The 17,456-nt window shown below is 44.3% G+C and overlaps 1 protein-coding gene across 1 annotated transcript in view; it reads left to right on the plus strand.

The window, feature by feature from the left end:
• The window catches only part of gucy1a2 (guanylate cyclase 1, soluble, alpha 2), a 127,344-nt gene extending 112,014 nt beyond the window's left edge, over positions 1 to 15,330 (plus strand). The window contains exons 7-8 of the mRNA XM_052026112.1: positions 2,401 to 2,555; positions 14,356 to 15,330. Of these exons, the coding sequence (XP_051882072.1) occupies positions 2,401 to 2,555; positions 14,356 to 14,563 (363 nt within the window). The 3' untranslated portion in view covers positions 14,564 to 15,330. The remainder of the gene's footprint in view (positions 1 to 2,400; positions 2,556 to 14,355) is intronic.
• The last annotated feature ends 2,126 nt before the right edge of the window (positions 15,331 to 17,456 follow it).

Raw genomic sequence — 17,456 nt, forward strand, 5'->3', positions numbered from 1 at the left:
AGCAACAGCTGACTGTCCAAGACTCACCTTGGCATATTTGATATTCTCCATTAACAGAGATAATGCTTTAAAAATTTTAAACACAAGCCTGTTTAAATGTTGATGTATCTTCCCAAAATCATAGAAGGCAAGTCTATTTCTAGAGTTGCTATTTATTTGAGTGTTTTTTCACAATGCACAAGTAGAATTAGCTGTAGCATCAATGATACTCAGTAGTGGCATGCTCTTCTGATAAAACTGCTTAATTATGAGAGCCTATGTTTTCTCACGGTCTATCAATTAAAGTATGAGGACCTGACGTGTTCACGGTGTTAATGCAGTTAAATTCATGTTCAGTACTAGGTTACGGGTTTGTAAATTCTTGGAATTTGCACAAGTCTGCTACCTAGATACAGTATATATTCTGGGAGCTATCTTACCAGTGCTGAGCTACTGGAATCCAACCTAAGTGACCAACATAAAGGTAGCTTAGGTTGACTAATACTGTCTGTCTTTCACTAGACTTTTTGTGGAGAAATTGGGCTCATCGTCAATTCCTGTTGTGGGTGTTTTTCAAGTTATGACACATTGCAACAAACGTGACCTTACTTTTCAATTATGGTCCATTTTACCAAGGGCACTGTCTTAAATTGGATTGTATGTCATCTTGCATGTGCCTGTATGTTAACACTAGCCGTGCTTCAGTTTAATTTTCTGTTGCTGTAGCCCATTCTGTAGTAATGAGCATTGATTCAACTAAAATAAAATGTGAATGACTGACAATTTTTTGTCTTGAAAAATCTAATTTCTAGCATAACAGGAAGCCATGATTTTTAAGGGATTCACATATAATAAACTCAGCAGTTAGAAATTATTTCATTTAGAAAAATTATTCAGTTAGATTGGCATTTTCACACTGCTGTCCCGAGGCTAGCTTCAGCCCAGAAGGTCATGTTTATGTCAGAGTGTGGTTGCTATTATGTAGTGCTGAGTGTGAGTTTCTTTTGCTTAAAAGGTTTGTGACAAAGATACAGATTACTGTTGATTGGAGAGACAAGAGAAATACAGAAGTACAGTGGGAAAGCAGGAAGCCTCCTCAGCACAATGTCCTCAGCTTCTGCTAGCTCATGACCACATTCGCCTCTGCTCTTCTCTTCCCTTTCCTCTGCACTTACCAAAGGGTCACTCCTGGTGGTGTAAGCAGCTCATCCATTCGCCCATGGACACATGTTTGAGTTGCCTCTGGAGGTATGATGAGCTCTGATTTTACAAGACTCAACCTCTATTGGCCACAGGGCTCCCTATTCAGATATACCATCAGTTGAAAAAGCTATAATAACCTTTTAACTTGGCTTTTCCTTCCAGCTGTCGATGACTGTGAAACTAGCTGATGTGCCACCAAAATGACCATCTTAGGTATTCCAGTCTACGTGCTGATGCTAATTTTACTGCTGAAAGATGACCAGGTAGACAGATGGAAAATCTGGAATAACTCATTAACTGCTGACCAAATCAAAATCTAACTACAAAATCAAGGGTTCAGATGATGAACACTAACCACCCAACAGAACCTTCTCATCACTAACTCTCTCTTTGTAATGTGGATGGATATCCTAAGGCAATACTTAAGATAGTCAGAGGGGATGCTGCTTTATAATTACAGTACCAATATACTGCATAAGACACAGTGAAACAGCATCTCCTCTGCTTGGCACTGGATGACTGCTCTGTTACTGAGTGGAAGGCAAAGAGAAATGGGTTAGAGACCTGGTACCATGAGTCCATCTGTATCGTTGAGGTTTTTGTTGCTTCCCTCTGGGAGGAGCAAGTGGAATTTTTAATGTACTGAAAAGGAGCATAAGGTACCTAACTTAGGACCCAGCCTCATCTTCCTCTCCTGACATTAACACAAGGTCTTTGTGAATGGAAGCCTCCTGGTTGCATTTTCAGGACAACATCTAGAAGGTAACACAGTGCATGCCCATTAACGTGGTGCTAGCAACAGCTGGATTTCTGCTCTTTCAGTTCTGGTCACAGACCCCAGACAGGGACATGTTAGTGTTCAGAAACTATAAATGCAGGTTGAATTGAGTTGTTTCAAGTGGACCACACTCCAGATAACTGGTGCCCATCTGGCTATGGAGGAAAGTCAACCATAAAGTAGATGCAACTATGTTTGGAACATTCATCCTCTAATGGCATAAAATCAAGTTGTTGAAAATAAACACTAGAGATTATTTCTTGCTTACTGAGGGAAGTGTAGAGGCTAGAAAGCAAGTTTATTTCTGTTTGATATCTTGTGTGCTTGTAGTTAATTAATTTCTGTTAGTATCCTGTTCCAAATTTTAGTATTGTATTGAGCCTAAAGGTGATACAAGTTGTCTCTGGCTAAAGTATTTAAAAGGTATATTGTTTTTACAGTTACGGATTGGGATCCATTCTGGCTCTGTACTGGCAGGAGTCGTTGGTGTAAAAATGCCTCGTTATTGCTTGTTTGGAAACAACGTGACTCTGGCCAGCAAGTTTGAATCAGGAAGTCAACCGCGGCGCATTAATGTCAGTCCTACAACATACCAGTAAGTACAAAATGCAGCTTGGTTCAATCAAATTGATACCAGATGTAAAGATTTCTCTTGTCTTTCCAAGCACAATTAATCTTGAGAATTTCATTTTCAATTTTCTCCCGTGTCACTTGAAAGCTCTAGAGCAGGTTTTCTTCTTTGTTGCGCTGAAGAAGTCCTACCAAGTGAGGCAGTCCTTCACATGTGAATCCATCGGTGTTATTTATTGCATCCAGTGCTCCCGATGCAGCCTTGTCCACATCAGGGAGACCACACGTGGATTGGGGGAACTGCTTAATCGAGAACTTCCGTTCCATCCACTGTGCCAGCCGGGATCTCCCGATGGCCAGCCATTTCAATTCCATTTCACATTCCCACACTGACATGTCTGTCCATGGCCTGCTCCACTGCCAGGTCATGGCCAAACAAAAATTAGAGGATCAACACCTCATATTCCACCTGGGCAGTCTCTAACCTGGTGACATGAACATCGAATTCTCAAACTTCCAGTAACTGCTCCCTCTCTGACCCCTTTCCCCTATTTTTCCTTTTTTTTATTTTTCTCTCTCCTCCTGATCTAACTGGCCCCCATCACCCTATCTCCTTACCTTAGGAAAGGTCTCTTTACTTCTTCACCCTATCCCTTCAACCTCTCCCTCTCCATCTGCCCATCACCCACACACTCCTCCCACTGGTTCCCCTCCCCACCTCCTATCCTTTATTCCTCGCTCCACCATCCTCTCCTATCAGATTCCATCATCTTCAGCCCTTTGTCACTTCCACCTATCACCTCCCAGCTTCTGACATCATTCCCACCCTCATCTGCCTATCACCCCGCTCACGTGGATCCACCTATCACCCGCCAGCTCTTGCTCCTTCCCTTCCCCTCACCTTTTTATGCTGGCTCTCTCCCCTCTTTCTTTCCAGTCTTGATGAAGGGTCTCAACACAAAACGTCAACTGTCCATTTCCGTCCATAGATTTTGCCTGACCTGCTGAGTTCCTCCAGTTCCTCTTATGTTGCTCCAGATTTCAGCATCTGCAGTATCTTGTGTCTCTCTTTTTTGCTTCAGCTCATGTTCTCAACTTCCCCTATTCCAGAACTTCCTGTAACCTTCCTAAATTACATCAGTAAGCTTGTAATGTTTTGATTGGTGGATTGTCAAGATTGAAATACTGGGCTAGGCAGTTCAGCAGCAGACGTCTCACTACACATAATTTTCCTCACTTTCTGTGCTAGCTTGTTTGATTCCCAGCAGGATTGTGGCAAAGTATTACCCCAATGCTATGTTTCTCATGGATTTCATTAATTTAATGTTCTAGTCTGTAAGACAAAGATTCCACTAGGAACCTCTGAAGAAACTCTGAATGAGAATATTTTAATGAAGGAACCTTTTGTGTCACTCTTGTGATCAACTTTGAAAGGCTTACTATCTTTTTGTTAGAGTTCAATTATTTGGTTTCAATTTTTGGCAAATGACATTTGACCATAAAGAATGTTGTTGTACCTAAAAACCTTGCCCGCTACTTTACAAGTTATCCTAATCCTCAATGAAAGCTCAACATATGCAACTCTCTTTTCATTATCCACTCTGCAAAAGCACTGATCAACCCAAACTGATTTGCATTGCATGCCAATAAATGCTGAGCTCTATGATAAGATCTGGTAGGAATCCTGCTCACTGTGCTTTGAATTCTAATTGGATTTTCCAGTTAACTGCATGTCTAATAGAAGGTCCTACTGCAGGCAACCCGATGCAGATTTCAAACCACTTCATTAATGAAATCAGCCTCTGGTAGCGCATAACATAGGACTGTAAAAATCAAGTAAGTGCTTTCGTTAATCCATTTTGAATATTTTATAACACACTTCTAACAACAAGTCTGATCAAGCATTACTGGACTAATTGCTTCCTGCTAACATCTACCTCTCTGAGAATGGGAAAGGCAGTGCATCTAATTACTTTGACATTTGCAAATCAATTTTCAGCAAATCAATCTGTATCTCTGCCAAGTTTGGGTTATTTTAATCATTGCTACCTATTTTGACATTCCTTTTTATCTTTGTTGATTAATAATCCAAAAATTGGATTGTGCCACATTCATTTTGGAGATACAAGATGGACACTTTGGAATACAATATAGAGAGCAACATGTGCAGTCCATCCTAAACCAGATTAGATTGGAGACTTGATTGCCACTCAAGAATATGAAAACACTTTGCTGTAATGCCAAAATAGAGCACGTAGAAACATTCAGAGACTTTTTTAATGTATCAATAGGCATTAATTCTTATAACAGCCACCTTTGCAACCACCATCCATTTGTAGTTTTTCAGTCCAACCTCATGTGTATTTTCTCATTTCATACAAATAATGACCAAAACAAAATCAGAGAGAACATTTAATAATTGGATAACAGTCAACTTGCAGAATTAAGAATCACTCTTGTGTAAATCCTCAATGCTATTTTGTGCACTTAATTAATAGCTATTCCAAAATAGATCACCAAAGGCTACAGATTTGGCAGCACCCTACAAACCTGTTTCTTATACTACCTTGATAGGCGTTTAGGAATATTATCACCTACAACTGCCTCTCTAATTTATACATCATCCTAACTTGGATGTATGCTGGCTTTCATTATCATTGTGGCGACTCACCGTCTAGTCGGGCGAACCGGCTTGGTAGTCGGGTCGCGCGGCGTCGGAGCGACGAGGCCCAAGATGGCGGCGGGCCTCGTCTTTCTGAGCGACGGGGAGAACCCGCGCGCGGGAAAGTCCTGATGACGTAGGACTTACGTCATTGCCGGTTTTTTTTGGGCGGGAGTTTTTCTCCCTTAAAGGGCCCGCACAAGGCGGGAAAATAAACCAGTTCTGTTTGGCAATCCTCCGAGTAGAGTCTTGTTTTATTCCGCGGTAGCAACCGCTACATTGGTGACCCCGACGGTCCAAACGGCTTTTGGACCCGCGAAATGGACGACAGCGCAGCAGCCAACGCAGTGGCCCTCAAGCTGCCCACCTTTTGGACACTTCGGCCCAGCGTCTGGTTTGACCAGGCCGAAGCGCAATTCCACCTTTGGCAGATCACCTCTGACTCCACGAAGTACTACCATGTGGTTAGCTCTCTGGACCAGGAGACAGCCGCCCAGGTTGGAGACTTCATCCAGTCGCCTCCGGAGGAAGATAAGTACCCGGCTTTCAAAGACCTTTTGATCCGGACCTTCGGCCTCTCCCGTCGTGAGCGCGCCGCCCACCTGCTTCATCTGGATGGCCTGGGGGACAGATCCCCATCCGCCCTAATGAATGAGATGCTGGCATTGGCCGAGGGACACAAGCCATGCCTGATGTTCGAACAGGCCTTCCTCGAACAGCTCCCCGATGACATCCACTTGTTGTTAGCTGATGCCGACTTCAGCAACCCCCGTGAGGTGGCCGCCCGGGCAGATGTCCTGTGGAGGGCCAAGCGCGAGAGCGGTTCGTCCGTCAGTCAAATCACCAGGCCGCGAGCCCAACGCCCGCCTCGCCCGGCCCCAGCAACCGAGCAGCCACGCCCCAGGAACGCAGACGACGACACGGGTGACCAGCTGTGCTTCTACCATCAGAGGTGGGGTGCGGAGGCCCGTCGATGCCGCCCACCCTGCAAGTTTCAGGGAAACGCCAGGGCCAGCCGCCGTAGCCATCAGAGCCGCCGACAGAGCCTCCTCTTCGTTCAGGACAAGAAATCTGGACAGCATTTCCTCGTTGATACTGGAGCGGAGGTCAGTATTTTGCCCCCGACAGGCCGCGACACTCGTGACAGGCCACCAGGTCCTCTACTCAATGCCGCCAACGGTACAACGATACGGTCTTTCAGCACCCGTACGCTTCAATTACACTTTGGCGGCAGCCGTTTTACCTGGACCTTTACCCTTGCCACCGTCGCCCGACCACTCCTAGGCGCCGATTTCCTTCGGGCCCACAACCTGTTAGTCGACCTGCGAAGGAAGCGGTTAGTCCACTCTAGCACTCTCCGGACCTATCCCCTGGGAGAAATCAGCCCACCAGCCCCGCGCCTGGACTCCATTACCCTTTCTGGCGACGATTTCGCCAAGCTCCTAGCCGAATTCCCATCGATTTTGGCACCTTCGTTTACAAATTCTCGGCCCGCACATGGGGTACGACACCACATCATTACCACAGGGCCACCCCTTCATGCCCGAGCACGACGATTACCTCCAGACAAGCTCCGCCTGGCAAAGGAAGAGTTCCATCACATGGAGGAGCTGGGGATTGTTCGCAGGTCAGACAGCCCCTGGGCCTCCCCCCTGCACATGGTCCCCAAAGCCACCGGAGGGTGGAGGCCCTGCGGCGACTACCGCAGGCTGAATGACGCCACCACCCCGGACCGCTATCCCATCCCTCACATCCAGGACTTCGCAGCGAACTTACACGGGGCCCGCATCTTTTCCAAAGTGGACCTCGTTAGGGGATACCACCAAATCCCGGTCCATCCGGATGACGTCCCCAAAACTGCGATTATCACCCCATTCGGCCTGATCGAATTCCTTCGGATGCCGTTCGGCCTTAAGAACGCCGCGCAGACCTTCCAGCGGCTGATGGACGTGGTAGGCCGAGACCTGGACTTCGTGTTCATTTACTTGGACGACATACTGATCGCCAGCCGTAACCGCTAGGAACACCTTTCCCACCTCCGCCAGCTGTATTCCCGCCTCCGCGATTTCGGCCTCACGATTAACCCGTCCAAGTGCCAATTCGGACTTGACTCTATCGATTTCCTTGGCCACAAAATCACCAGCGACAGGGCAACACCCCTACCCGCCAAGGTGGATGCTATCCGCCATTTTGCCCGCCCCGACACAGTCAAAGGCCTACAGGAATTCCTTGGGATGGTCAACTTTTACCATCGTTTCATCCCTGCAGCAGCCCATATCATGCGCCCTCTGTTCTCGCTGCTGGCTGGTAAGGGCAAGGACATCACCTGGACTGACGAGGCTGCGGCTGCTTTCGTTAAGGCCAAAGACGCCCTGGCAGACGCCACGATGCTGGTACACCCTAGGACTGACGTCCCGACTGCCCTCACGGTAGACGCGTCCAACACCGCGGTGGGTGGGGTACTGGAACAGCTACTCGAAGGCCGCTGGCAACCCTTGGCATTTTTCAGCAAACACCTTAGACCGCCCGAACTGAAGTACAGCGCTTTTGATCGGGAACTTCTAGCGCTGTATCTGGCGGTCCGGCATTTCCGATACTTTCTAGAAGGCAGGCCTTTCACCGCTTTCACCGATCATAAGCCTCTGTCCTTTGCCTTCTCCAAAGTCTCCGATCCCTGGTCAGCTCGTCAGCAGAGACATTTATCCTACATTTCCGAGTTCACAACTGACATCCAACATGTCTCCGGAAAGGATAATGTCGTTGCTGATGCACTTTCCAGACCAACCATCCACAACCTATCCTTGGGTGTCGACTACACGGCCCTGGCTGACGCACAGCAAGCCGACGACGAACTGCCCAGCTACAGAACCGCAGTCTCAGGTCTGCAGCTCCGAGATTTCTGGGTTGGTCCAGGTCAGCGGACCCTACTTTGCGACGTTGCGACTGGTCAGCCCCGCCCTATTGTCCCTGCAGCCTGGCGGAGACGCGTTTTTGACTCGGTACATGGGTTGGCGCACCCGTCCATCAGATCTACTGTCCGACTGGTCGCCAGCAAGTTTGTCTGGCATGGCCTGCGCAAACAGGTCAGTGAGTGGGCCAGGACTTGTCTGCACTGCCAGACGTCAAAAATCCAGCGACACACCAAGGTCCCACCACAGCAGTTCGAGCCTACCCGTAGGAGGTTCGACCACATACACGTCGACCTCGTGGGCCCTCTGCCGGTTTCAAGAGGAGCCCGGTACCTCCTTACCATCGTGGACCGGTTCACGAGGTGGCCTGAGGCAACCCCCCTGACTGACATCACAACTGATTCCTGCGCCCGAGCGCTGCTCACAACTTGGGTCTCACGTTTTGGCGTTCCGGCCCACATCACTTCAGACAGAGGCACCCAATTCACTTCCAGTCTCTGGGCTGCATTAGCGAACCTGCTAGGGACGCAGCTGCACACCACCACAGCCTACCATCCTCAATCAAACGGGTTGGTGGAACGTTTTCACCGCCATCTAAAATCGGCCTTGATGGCCCGCCTGAAGGGTCCTAACTGGGTTGACGAGCTGCCTTGGGTCCTGCTCGGCATACGCACTGCCCCCAAAGAAGACCCCGCACTTCGTCAAGCTGAGCTTGTATACGGGGCGCCACTAGTTGTCCCCGGGGATTTTCATACATGCCCTTCAGGACCAAGGGGGACAACCCCCAGCAGTTCTACAAAGACTGCGCGAGAAGCTCGGCTCCTTGGCCCCCGATTCCCACCTGATGGCACGGTCAAGCCCCATCCTGCCAGCCCAAGGAACTACGGACTGTAAGTTTGTTTTCGTTCGCAGGGGCACACCTCGGGCGCCATTGCAACGACCATATAGGGACCGTTCCGAGTCATACGGAATAACGGATCCACTTTTATTTTGGACATTGGAAGCAGGGAACAGGTTTTCATGGCAGACCGCCTCAAACCGGCCCATTTGGATCTGCAACAGCCTGTCGAGGTTGCCACGCCACGACGCAGAGGCCGTCCCCTAAGCGGCAGCTGGCACAGCCCACGGACCTTGGGGACTGTCTCGCCGGTTCTGGGGGGGGTTGTGTGGCGACTCACCGTCTAGTCGGGCGAACCGGCTCGGCAGTCGGGTCGCGCGGCGTCGGAGCGACAAGGGCCCAAGATGGCGGCGGGCCTCGTCTTTCCGAGCGACGGGAGGAACCCGCGCGCGGGAAAGTCCTGATGACGTAGGACTTACGTCATTGCCGGTTTTTTTTTTGGGTGGGAGTTTTTCTCCCTTAAAGGGCCCGCACAAGGCGGGAAAATAAAACCAGTTCTGTTTGGCAATCCTCCGAGTAGAGTCTTGTTTTATTCCGCAGTAGCAACCGCTACATCATTATCTTTATTTTTTTATTATCACTTCATTATATTATCATTATCAGTTTTTTTATTATATTATTATACAGGCCTTCATTATCACTCAGTCAAAACCGTGCAGATCCCAATGTAACAACATTCATCAAGTGAACTGCACTGTTTCAAATCAGTGCCCTCTTCTGAAAGATAGCCAGGGATGGGCAACGATTACTGACTTTGCTGGTGATGTCCACATCCCAGAGAGGGGGCTGCTGGATGACCACATCTGAATTATGCTTATAGTCTTTCTGGTAACCATATCTCAGAACTAATTTTCTGCTTGTGTGACTGGATGCAAAGAAACTAAACTGAACCAGATTTGCAATTTCTGTGCAACCTTTCACTTTCTTGGAGCAATCTGCCTAAAAATCCTTACATAAAAGTTAGCTTGTTCTGGCAATTATGCAGACAACATTTACTAGTTTTTATTCCAATTGAACACCTTGCCATGGTTGATGCAAAAAAAATGTCCAATCACTGTAACAATGCAGCAAAAAATGGCAATAACAAAAATATCTCAATTAATTATGCCAAAATTCACCAAAACAAGCACTAACTATGTGGGAGAAACATGAAAGAAAAATGAAAATTGAGAATTCCCAAAACACCTTGCACTTTTTTAAAAACTCCATTATTCACTGAGTATCCATTTTTGCCTAACATTCTGGCCAAGTAGGACAAATATCAGTTCTTTGTTTTAAAAGGTTGAGTTAGAGTGGTCCATGATACCCACCAGGAGGTGTAAGTCCTGTGAGGATCCAGTGATTGGGCTCCCCTGCCTGACTTTCTGACCCCCTCACATGTTTTGTGCATCAGGCAGAATTGTACTCTTATTTCCCCAAACAAAGAAAATAAATATAGCAGCAGCAATTTATTATGTGACAAAAGGAGGTCACAGTGTCCAAGGTTATATTTTAAACAGGCAGAGAACTTCTCATTTAATTTCATCCTTGAAGCTTCACACAGAACCCTCATAAAATAGAGGGATGTTTCTGTGTTCCTGAGGTTCAACTTAATGCAACCTGTTAACTCTGGTGAATTAGTGGGTTACTGTTAACTCAGATCTGATGTAGGTAAAATTTGAAACAATTTCTTGCATCTGACTTTTTAGAATTATTCATTCAGGGGATATGGGATTAGCGGGCTGAGCCAGCATTTAATTGCCATCCCTACTTGCCCTTGAGAAGGTGGAGGTGAGCTGCAGTCCTTGGGTGTGGGTCTACCTACAGTGCTGTTAGGGAGGGAGTTCCATGATTTTGACTCAGTGACGGTGAAAGAATGGCGATATATTTCTAAGTCAGGATGGTGAATGGCTTGAAGGGCAACTTTCAAGTGGTGGCATTCCATGTTTTTGCTGTCCATGTCTTTTAGCTTGTAGCGGTCGTGGGTTGGAAGGTGCTGTCTAGGAGTCTTGGTGGGTTGCTACATTGCATCCCCTAGATGGTACAGGATGGTATTTTGAATTCTGATCAGCTACTTGTTATCTGTCCTTGAGCTGTATGTGAATTAATAACAGAGTTAACAGGCTAGGAGTACAATGACAGAAGGTTGCTCAACTTGCTGTTCCTCACAATGATACATAAGTAAAATGATTATCATGCACTGACACAAGGAAGAAATGCAAAATATTTTACTGTCTGTTTCCATATGCGATCATTTATTTCATTAGCAAAAAGCACTACTTTTGACATGGCTTCGGCATTAAACACAGCAGATCACCTTATCTTCCTCTACTGCATCTACTCCATGGCGTCATGGAGTATATATTGGATCATTGCCAGAGTATCATCTGCAATGGTTTCTCTTTCAATCCCACCTTGTTTCTACCTGACGCACAATACTGAATAAGTTGAAATTTCCTGAAGCTGAAGATAGGGAAAACAAGTATGATCCCCTCCATAAATTCAGTTCCCCAGATACCATTCCTATTCCAGGATAGTGTAAGATGCTTAGCCGAATGCTGTAAACCTAGTGTGTTTGACACCATACTAAGATCTCATTATAATCTGTTCCATCAGTAACAGTGCCCACTTCCACCTCTATAAAATCACCAAGCTTTGCTTTTCCCACAGCTTATCTGCTGCTGGAACCCTCATTGATGACTTAACTATCTCTGGGTTTGGCTGTTCAAATGTTCTATTGGCCACTTCCTTACCCGTTACTCATCATAAACTTGCTCTTAAGCCAAGGTCCTTTATTTGGAGCTTAACTGGCTGCAAGCCTCATTCACCCATTATGCTTAAACTTGGTACTTTGATTTTAAAATCCTTACTGTACATTATAAAACTCTCATCCTTGTTTTCAGGTTCTCTGTGGTCTCAACCATTTCGTCACCTCCTCCCCCACCATCACCACCACCCCCTCTCCCACCCCTTCCCCTGATATAAATCTATAATCACTGCCACCGCAACAAGTCCAGATCCCTTCATGCCTCTGACTCTGTCACTGTGTGCTTCTCTGAATTTAATGGTGATCACGAAACAAATCTTCACCTCCACTTTCAGCATTTTGAAGAGACTGTTCCCAGGGACTCTTTCTTTTCATCCTTTCATCTCCATCAACAAACATTCCTGTTCCCGAGGCACCTTCCCGAGCAACTTCACAGGTTTATTAGCACAGCATTTAAACCACTGGACTAACTGCAGAAGGCTGGACATGAATTTTAAATCCCAAGACACCAGCTGGGAGAGTTAAGTCAAATAATGAAATAAATCCTCGAAGAAAAAGCTAGGATCGGTAATGGTGACCTAAAGCTACCAAACTGTCATAGAGGTCTATCAGAGTAGGAATTCATTACCCTCAGATACTTGGTCCAGATGAAAGGTCCTTGACCCAAAATGTCAACTGTCCATTTCCTTCTACAGCTGCTGCCTGACCCACTGAGCTCCTCCAGCATCTTGTTTGTTGCTCCATATTCCAGCATCTGCAGTCTCTTGTGTCTCCATCTCGATAAATTCCTCATGGCTTTATCTCCCTCTAAGGATGATGAAATCTTTTGCTTTCTGTTCATCCACCATCTTCTGTTTTCTGTTCTATTCTTTTCCTCAGTCAGGCCTGTATTGGACCCCAGACCCACAACAATGTGATTGGCTCGTAGCTGCCCTTAGGAAATGGTCCAGTAAGCTATTAAGTTTAGAGGCAAATTTAGGATTGCTTCCTAAGTGCTGGCTTTACCAGTAATGTCCACATTCCATGAAAAGATATATTAAAAGAAAGATGCAACATTTGCCCTTTATTCTGCACCCTTCTCAGTGTCCAGGCTCCAAACACTTCAGGGAAAGCAGTGACTTCTGATAACCAGTTTTCTGACATGAAACATTACTGTTTCTCTTTCCATAGATGCTGTCTGACCAGCTTAGTGGTTTCCTCATTTGTTTTTGTTTCAGATTTGCAGCATCTGCAATTTTTTGATTTTCACAGTGGGTGATTTACTTATCTTTCTTTCACTTTAGTACACTGTGTTTGCTGCTTACAGTGTAGCCTTTGTTACATTGGGGAGATCAGGTGACCATTCAATAGAGCACCTCTATCCAGTCTGAGAGTGTGGCTCAGAATTCCAGCAGCCCGTCACTTTCATCTACCATCCCTTTCCAATTCTGACCTCTCTGCACTCAGTCACTTACACCTTTCTGAGAATCTCACCATTACTCAAGTCCTGACTGCACACATTACTGCCTTCCAAAACCAAACCTGGAGTTCAGTATCCTCAGCTAATTAGCATTTCCAGTGTTTTTTGTTTAATTTCAGATTTTCATCATCACTGTATTCAGCTTTGGTAATCTACAATAACAATCCTGCTTATTCCATTTATCCAGCCTTCAGACTGACCTGATGCTTTTTATCTTATGACCACTTTCTTTTGCCTTTCACATCGTCGTTTTTTCTAACCATTGAGTCTCTCGTGCTTTCAGCGCTTCCATGAATCTTCCCATTCCCATTTGTCCTCCCGATCCTGGTTTATCCTCTGAGGTCTGCTGTATGGTCATTGAAAAGTTAACTCTTTCTCATTCTCCACAAAGGCTGTCTGGCCTGTCGAGTATTTTCAGCATTTTATGCTTTTTTTTCACATTTCTGGCATGTGCAGTATTTTGCTTTAGTTTTAAGTCATAGTGTCATCCGGCACAGAAAAGGTCCTCCATCCCACCATGTCCATGCCACCCATTTTATCTACTTACTCTAATCCCTATTACTGTATTAGGTCCATAACCTTCTATGCCTTGGACACTCAAGTACTTGTCTAGATGCTTCTTAAATGTCGTGAGAGTATCTGCCTCTTTCCAGATTTCAATCATCCTCTGTGGTGAAAAAAATTCCCCCTCAGATCCCTCTAAACCTTCTACTTCTCACCTTAAACCTTTGCCTTCTCGACTTTGACATCCTCACCATGGGAAAAAGTATTTTTACTACCCTATCTATCCCCCTCATAATCTTATATACATCTACCAAGTCACCCCTGGGCCTTCTCTGCTCCAGGGTAAACAAACCCAGTCTATCCAATCTCTCCTTATAATGGTAAAACTCCAACCCAAGCAACATCCTGGTAAATCTCCTCTGCACTCTCTCCAACACAATCATATCCTTCCTATAGTGTGGCAATGAGAACTGCACACAATTAAGTCTTGATTTTACTTGCTATGCTACCATTCTAATCACACACAGTATTAAATGTTGGTTAATCAGTGTCTTTCAATTGTTTTCAGCTTAGTGAATGATAAGTAGGGCAGAGAGTGAACTTCTGTGTTGTTTCATTTAACTCTTTGCTCTTTATCTTGAATATAGGATATTAAAGGGAGATGAGAACTTTAAGTTTATTCCACGCTCGCGGAATGACCTCCCAGAAAAACTTCCCAAAAGAAATTCATGGAATATGTATTTTCTGGAGGCTAATGTTTCTCCAAATGCATCAAGGATGATAAGTATGCCTGCTTGCACAAGGAGAAAATCATACAATATTGGGACAATGTTCCTTCGTGAGACCAGTTTATGAGATGTAGTGCATTCTGGTGAGTGGCTTGGGAACACATCTTGCACACCTAGAAAGGACGACTAGACATTGGATTGCAAATTTCCTTAACAGCTGAATACTTGCCTCAAAGCTGAATTTGGAGAAGTCAAGTTAAAGACTTGATAGATGTACAGCATATTGACTGAAGGTGTATCTTAATTTCTGATAAGGTGTGGGAGAGAAAGCAAAGTTAATAGCATTCAGTCTTAAGTAATTTTTGTACACCAAAACTGCTTTCAGTTATTTGGACCATTATTACACATTTTTAAACCATTTAAAATGTATTTATTCATAATTCCTACATTAGAAACAAACATATGCAGATGTAACATTGCTTTAGTTCAAGTGAGAGTTCTGACTTCTTTTACACTGCAGTTCATGGGATGCAGATTTTACAGTGTAAATTTTCTGATGTGGGGCAAAGATGAGGTAGCTGTCCCTCTGACAACACATGTTATAGGTAAGACTTGTACAGTCTAGGTGGTGTTCTTTTTGTTAAGTGTGTACAGCTCGATGTCAGCAGAATCATCTCCAGTTGGGAATCTATTCAGTTTCGAACAGTGTCATGTACTAAGGAGATAATATGACATTAAAACTGTTAATAATCAAACAAATATACTGTTTAATATCTCAATAAGAAAGAGACATTGGAGATGTGATAGGCAAAGTGGTTTCCCTCGGCACTGTAAACTTCTTGTGATTCTGTCCTCTGAGCTTTCTGATTGAGTTCTATTAATGTATAAAATAAAACTGTGTATAAATGCACACTGCTATCATCTGTAAAAACAATTTTGGAATGTCTGCCAAAAATAAACAACACTCCTTATATATTATTTGTTCTGAATAGCTATAATTTAAAATATTTTCTTTCATTATTTCTACAAGAAGATTTTGACTGGATAAGGAGAGAAGCAGCATTCATTCAGAATAGCCAGTGATTACATGGAATCCAAACTGATTCCGACATTTTTCATATGCATTAATACAACAATATTGACAACTTGCTTTGATTTAGCACCTTAAATGTTGAAAAGAATGGCTCTAAGTCCTTAAGGAAGGTGTTCTTACAAATGTTAAGCATAAGTGTTTTTTTTGATGAATTAAAGCTTGATCAAAAAGGTAGATTGCATGAATTATCTTATGGGGGAAAAAAGAAGGCTATAAAATGAATTCTATAGGATCCAACTTTAGTGGCTAAAGGCATAACTAGCACAGGCGAGGCAAGGGATGTAGGTAGAAGTGGGCAGGAGGATAGAATAAGAACAAAAACTTCAGGTAAGACTTTCTTGGGCTGGAGTATGAGGAGAATGTCAAGCTGAAAGCTTCTCTAACTAAAAAGTAAATCATATCAGCTGGAGACAATGCCTATGGTGCGAAATGGAGATGGTGGCTAGGGAATAGAGTTCATGATAGTAGGTGAAGGTAATGACATTCATCTTCACAATACTTAATAGAAGGAAATTGGAGATCATCCAAGACAGATTGTTGGACACATTGACTGCCAAATCAGAGATAGTGCATATTAATATGAAGTTGGATAAATTTTAATTAGAATGGATATGCAAATAAAATGACAATCTGCATACACAAAGTAAAAGTTTGATTGCCTATAGATGATGACAGTTTTTGCATGCAGAAATTATTTTAAATCAAAATAATTATTTTGCAACCTTTGACCTTGCAGTCTTGCTCCCTGAATATTTAAAAGGAGAAATTGGAGTAGGACAAAATTGTAATACATTTAGGCCTAGAAACCTTTGGGTTTATAGAAGGAGGCAGGTAAAAAGTTCCTCAGGTTCAGCATCTATGAAAGAGTAAGTTTGGCAGATGAATTTGCAATGCAACGTGACTGGGAACGCGATGCACAAAAGTGATTGAAAGTATGCATAAAGTGAAAATACTAAAAGGAGAAAGAGATTACAGTATGTAGTACCAAGGATTATATCAATATTCCTCCAATGGAGGGAGAAACAAAAATGATTGTTATAGTTTGATGGTTACAAGGAGATGAATGGTAGAATTTCCTATCAGATGAGAATTCTGTTTGTGAATCTGTAGAGGAGAGCAAGATTAGCCTTAGAAAGCCCTCCGTAGAATTGAGAGCAATATTCAGATCTTTGGTGGGTTTGGAATTCACAGAGTTAAGGACCAGATTAACTCCAAATCTGCACTCAAAAGAGTTACTCTAAATTACTCTTAAACTACATAGAACCTATTAAACTACAAAAGCAACAAGCTGTGTATGCTGGAAATCAGAAATAAAAATAGATGATTTTGGAGATTACTCAGGAGAACAGGCAGCATCTGTGGAAAGAGGAACTATTATTCCACAAAGATTTCACCCAGTCTGTGTTTGGTCAGTCCATTGTGTACACCATGAGCACCGATTACAGTTATGTTAGTAAACTGTTGTTTCACCTGGAAGGAGTGGTGTGGGGAGTGGGGGTGGAAGGCCTGGATGGTGATAAGGGAGGAGGTCAAAGGGCATGCATCTGTTCTTTTACTATTTTCTCTACTCATTTTCCCTGGTCCCAAACAGACTAAAGAGAAATTTACTTATACTTCTTTTGCTTTAGCAGTCTGTATTTTTTGCTCATGATGCAGCCAACTCTGTGTGTGGAGGCCAAGTACAGACTGGATGGTTCCATTCAGATGTCCATTCAGATGAGCCTGTCACGGTAATTGCTTGGCCTCTGTTACTTACACGATTCCAAAGAAACTTGAGGAGCAGCCTTCTGTCTCGAGGCTGAGTTCAACAGTTTCTGATAATGACTCTCCCATTCCCACTTATATCTCATTTAGACCTGTCTTTTGTCTCTCTACTTGTCCCAATACCATCCCTTTTTGGTTTTTACTATTACCAAGGTTTAGTTAA

The sequence above is a fragment of the Pristis pectinata genome, chromosome 11, assembly GCF_009764475.1.
Source record: "Pristis pectinata isolate sPriPec2 chromosome 11, sPriPec2.1.pri, whole genome shotgun sequence".
NCBI classification, from domain to species: Eukaryota; Metazoa; Chordata; class Chondrichthyes; order Rhinopristiformes; family Pristidae; genus Pristis; species Pristis pectinata.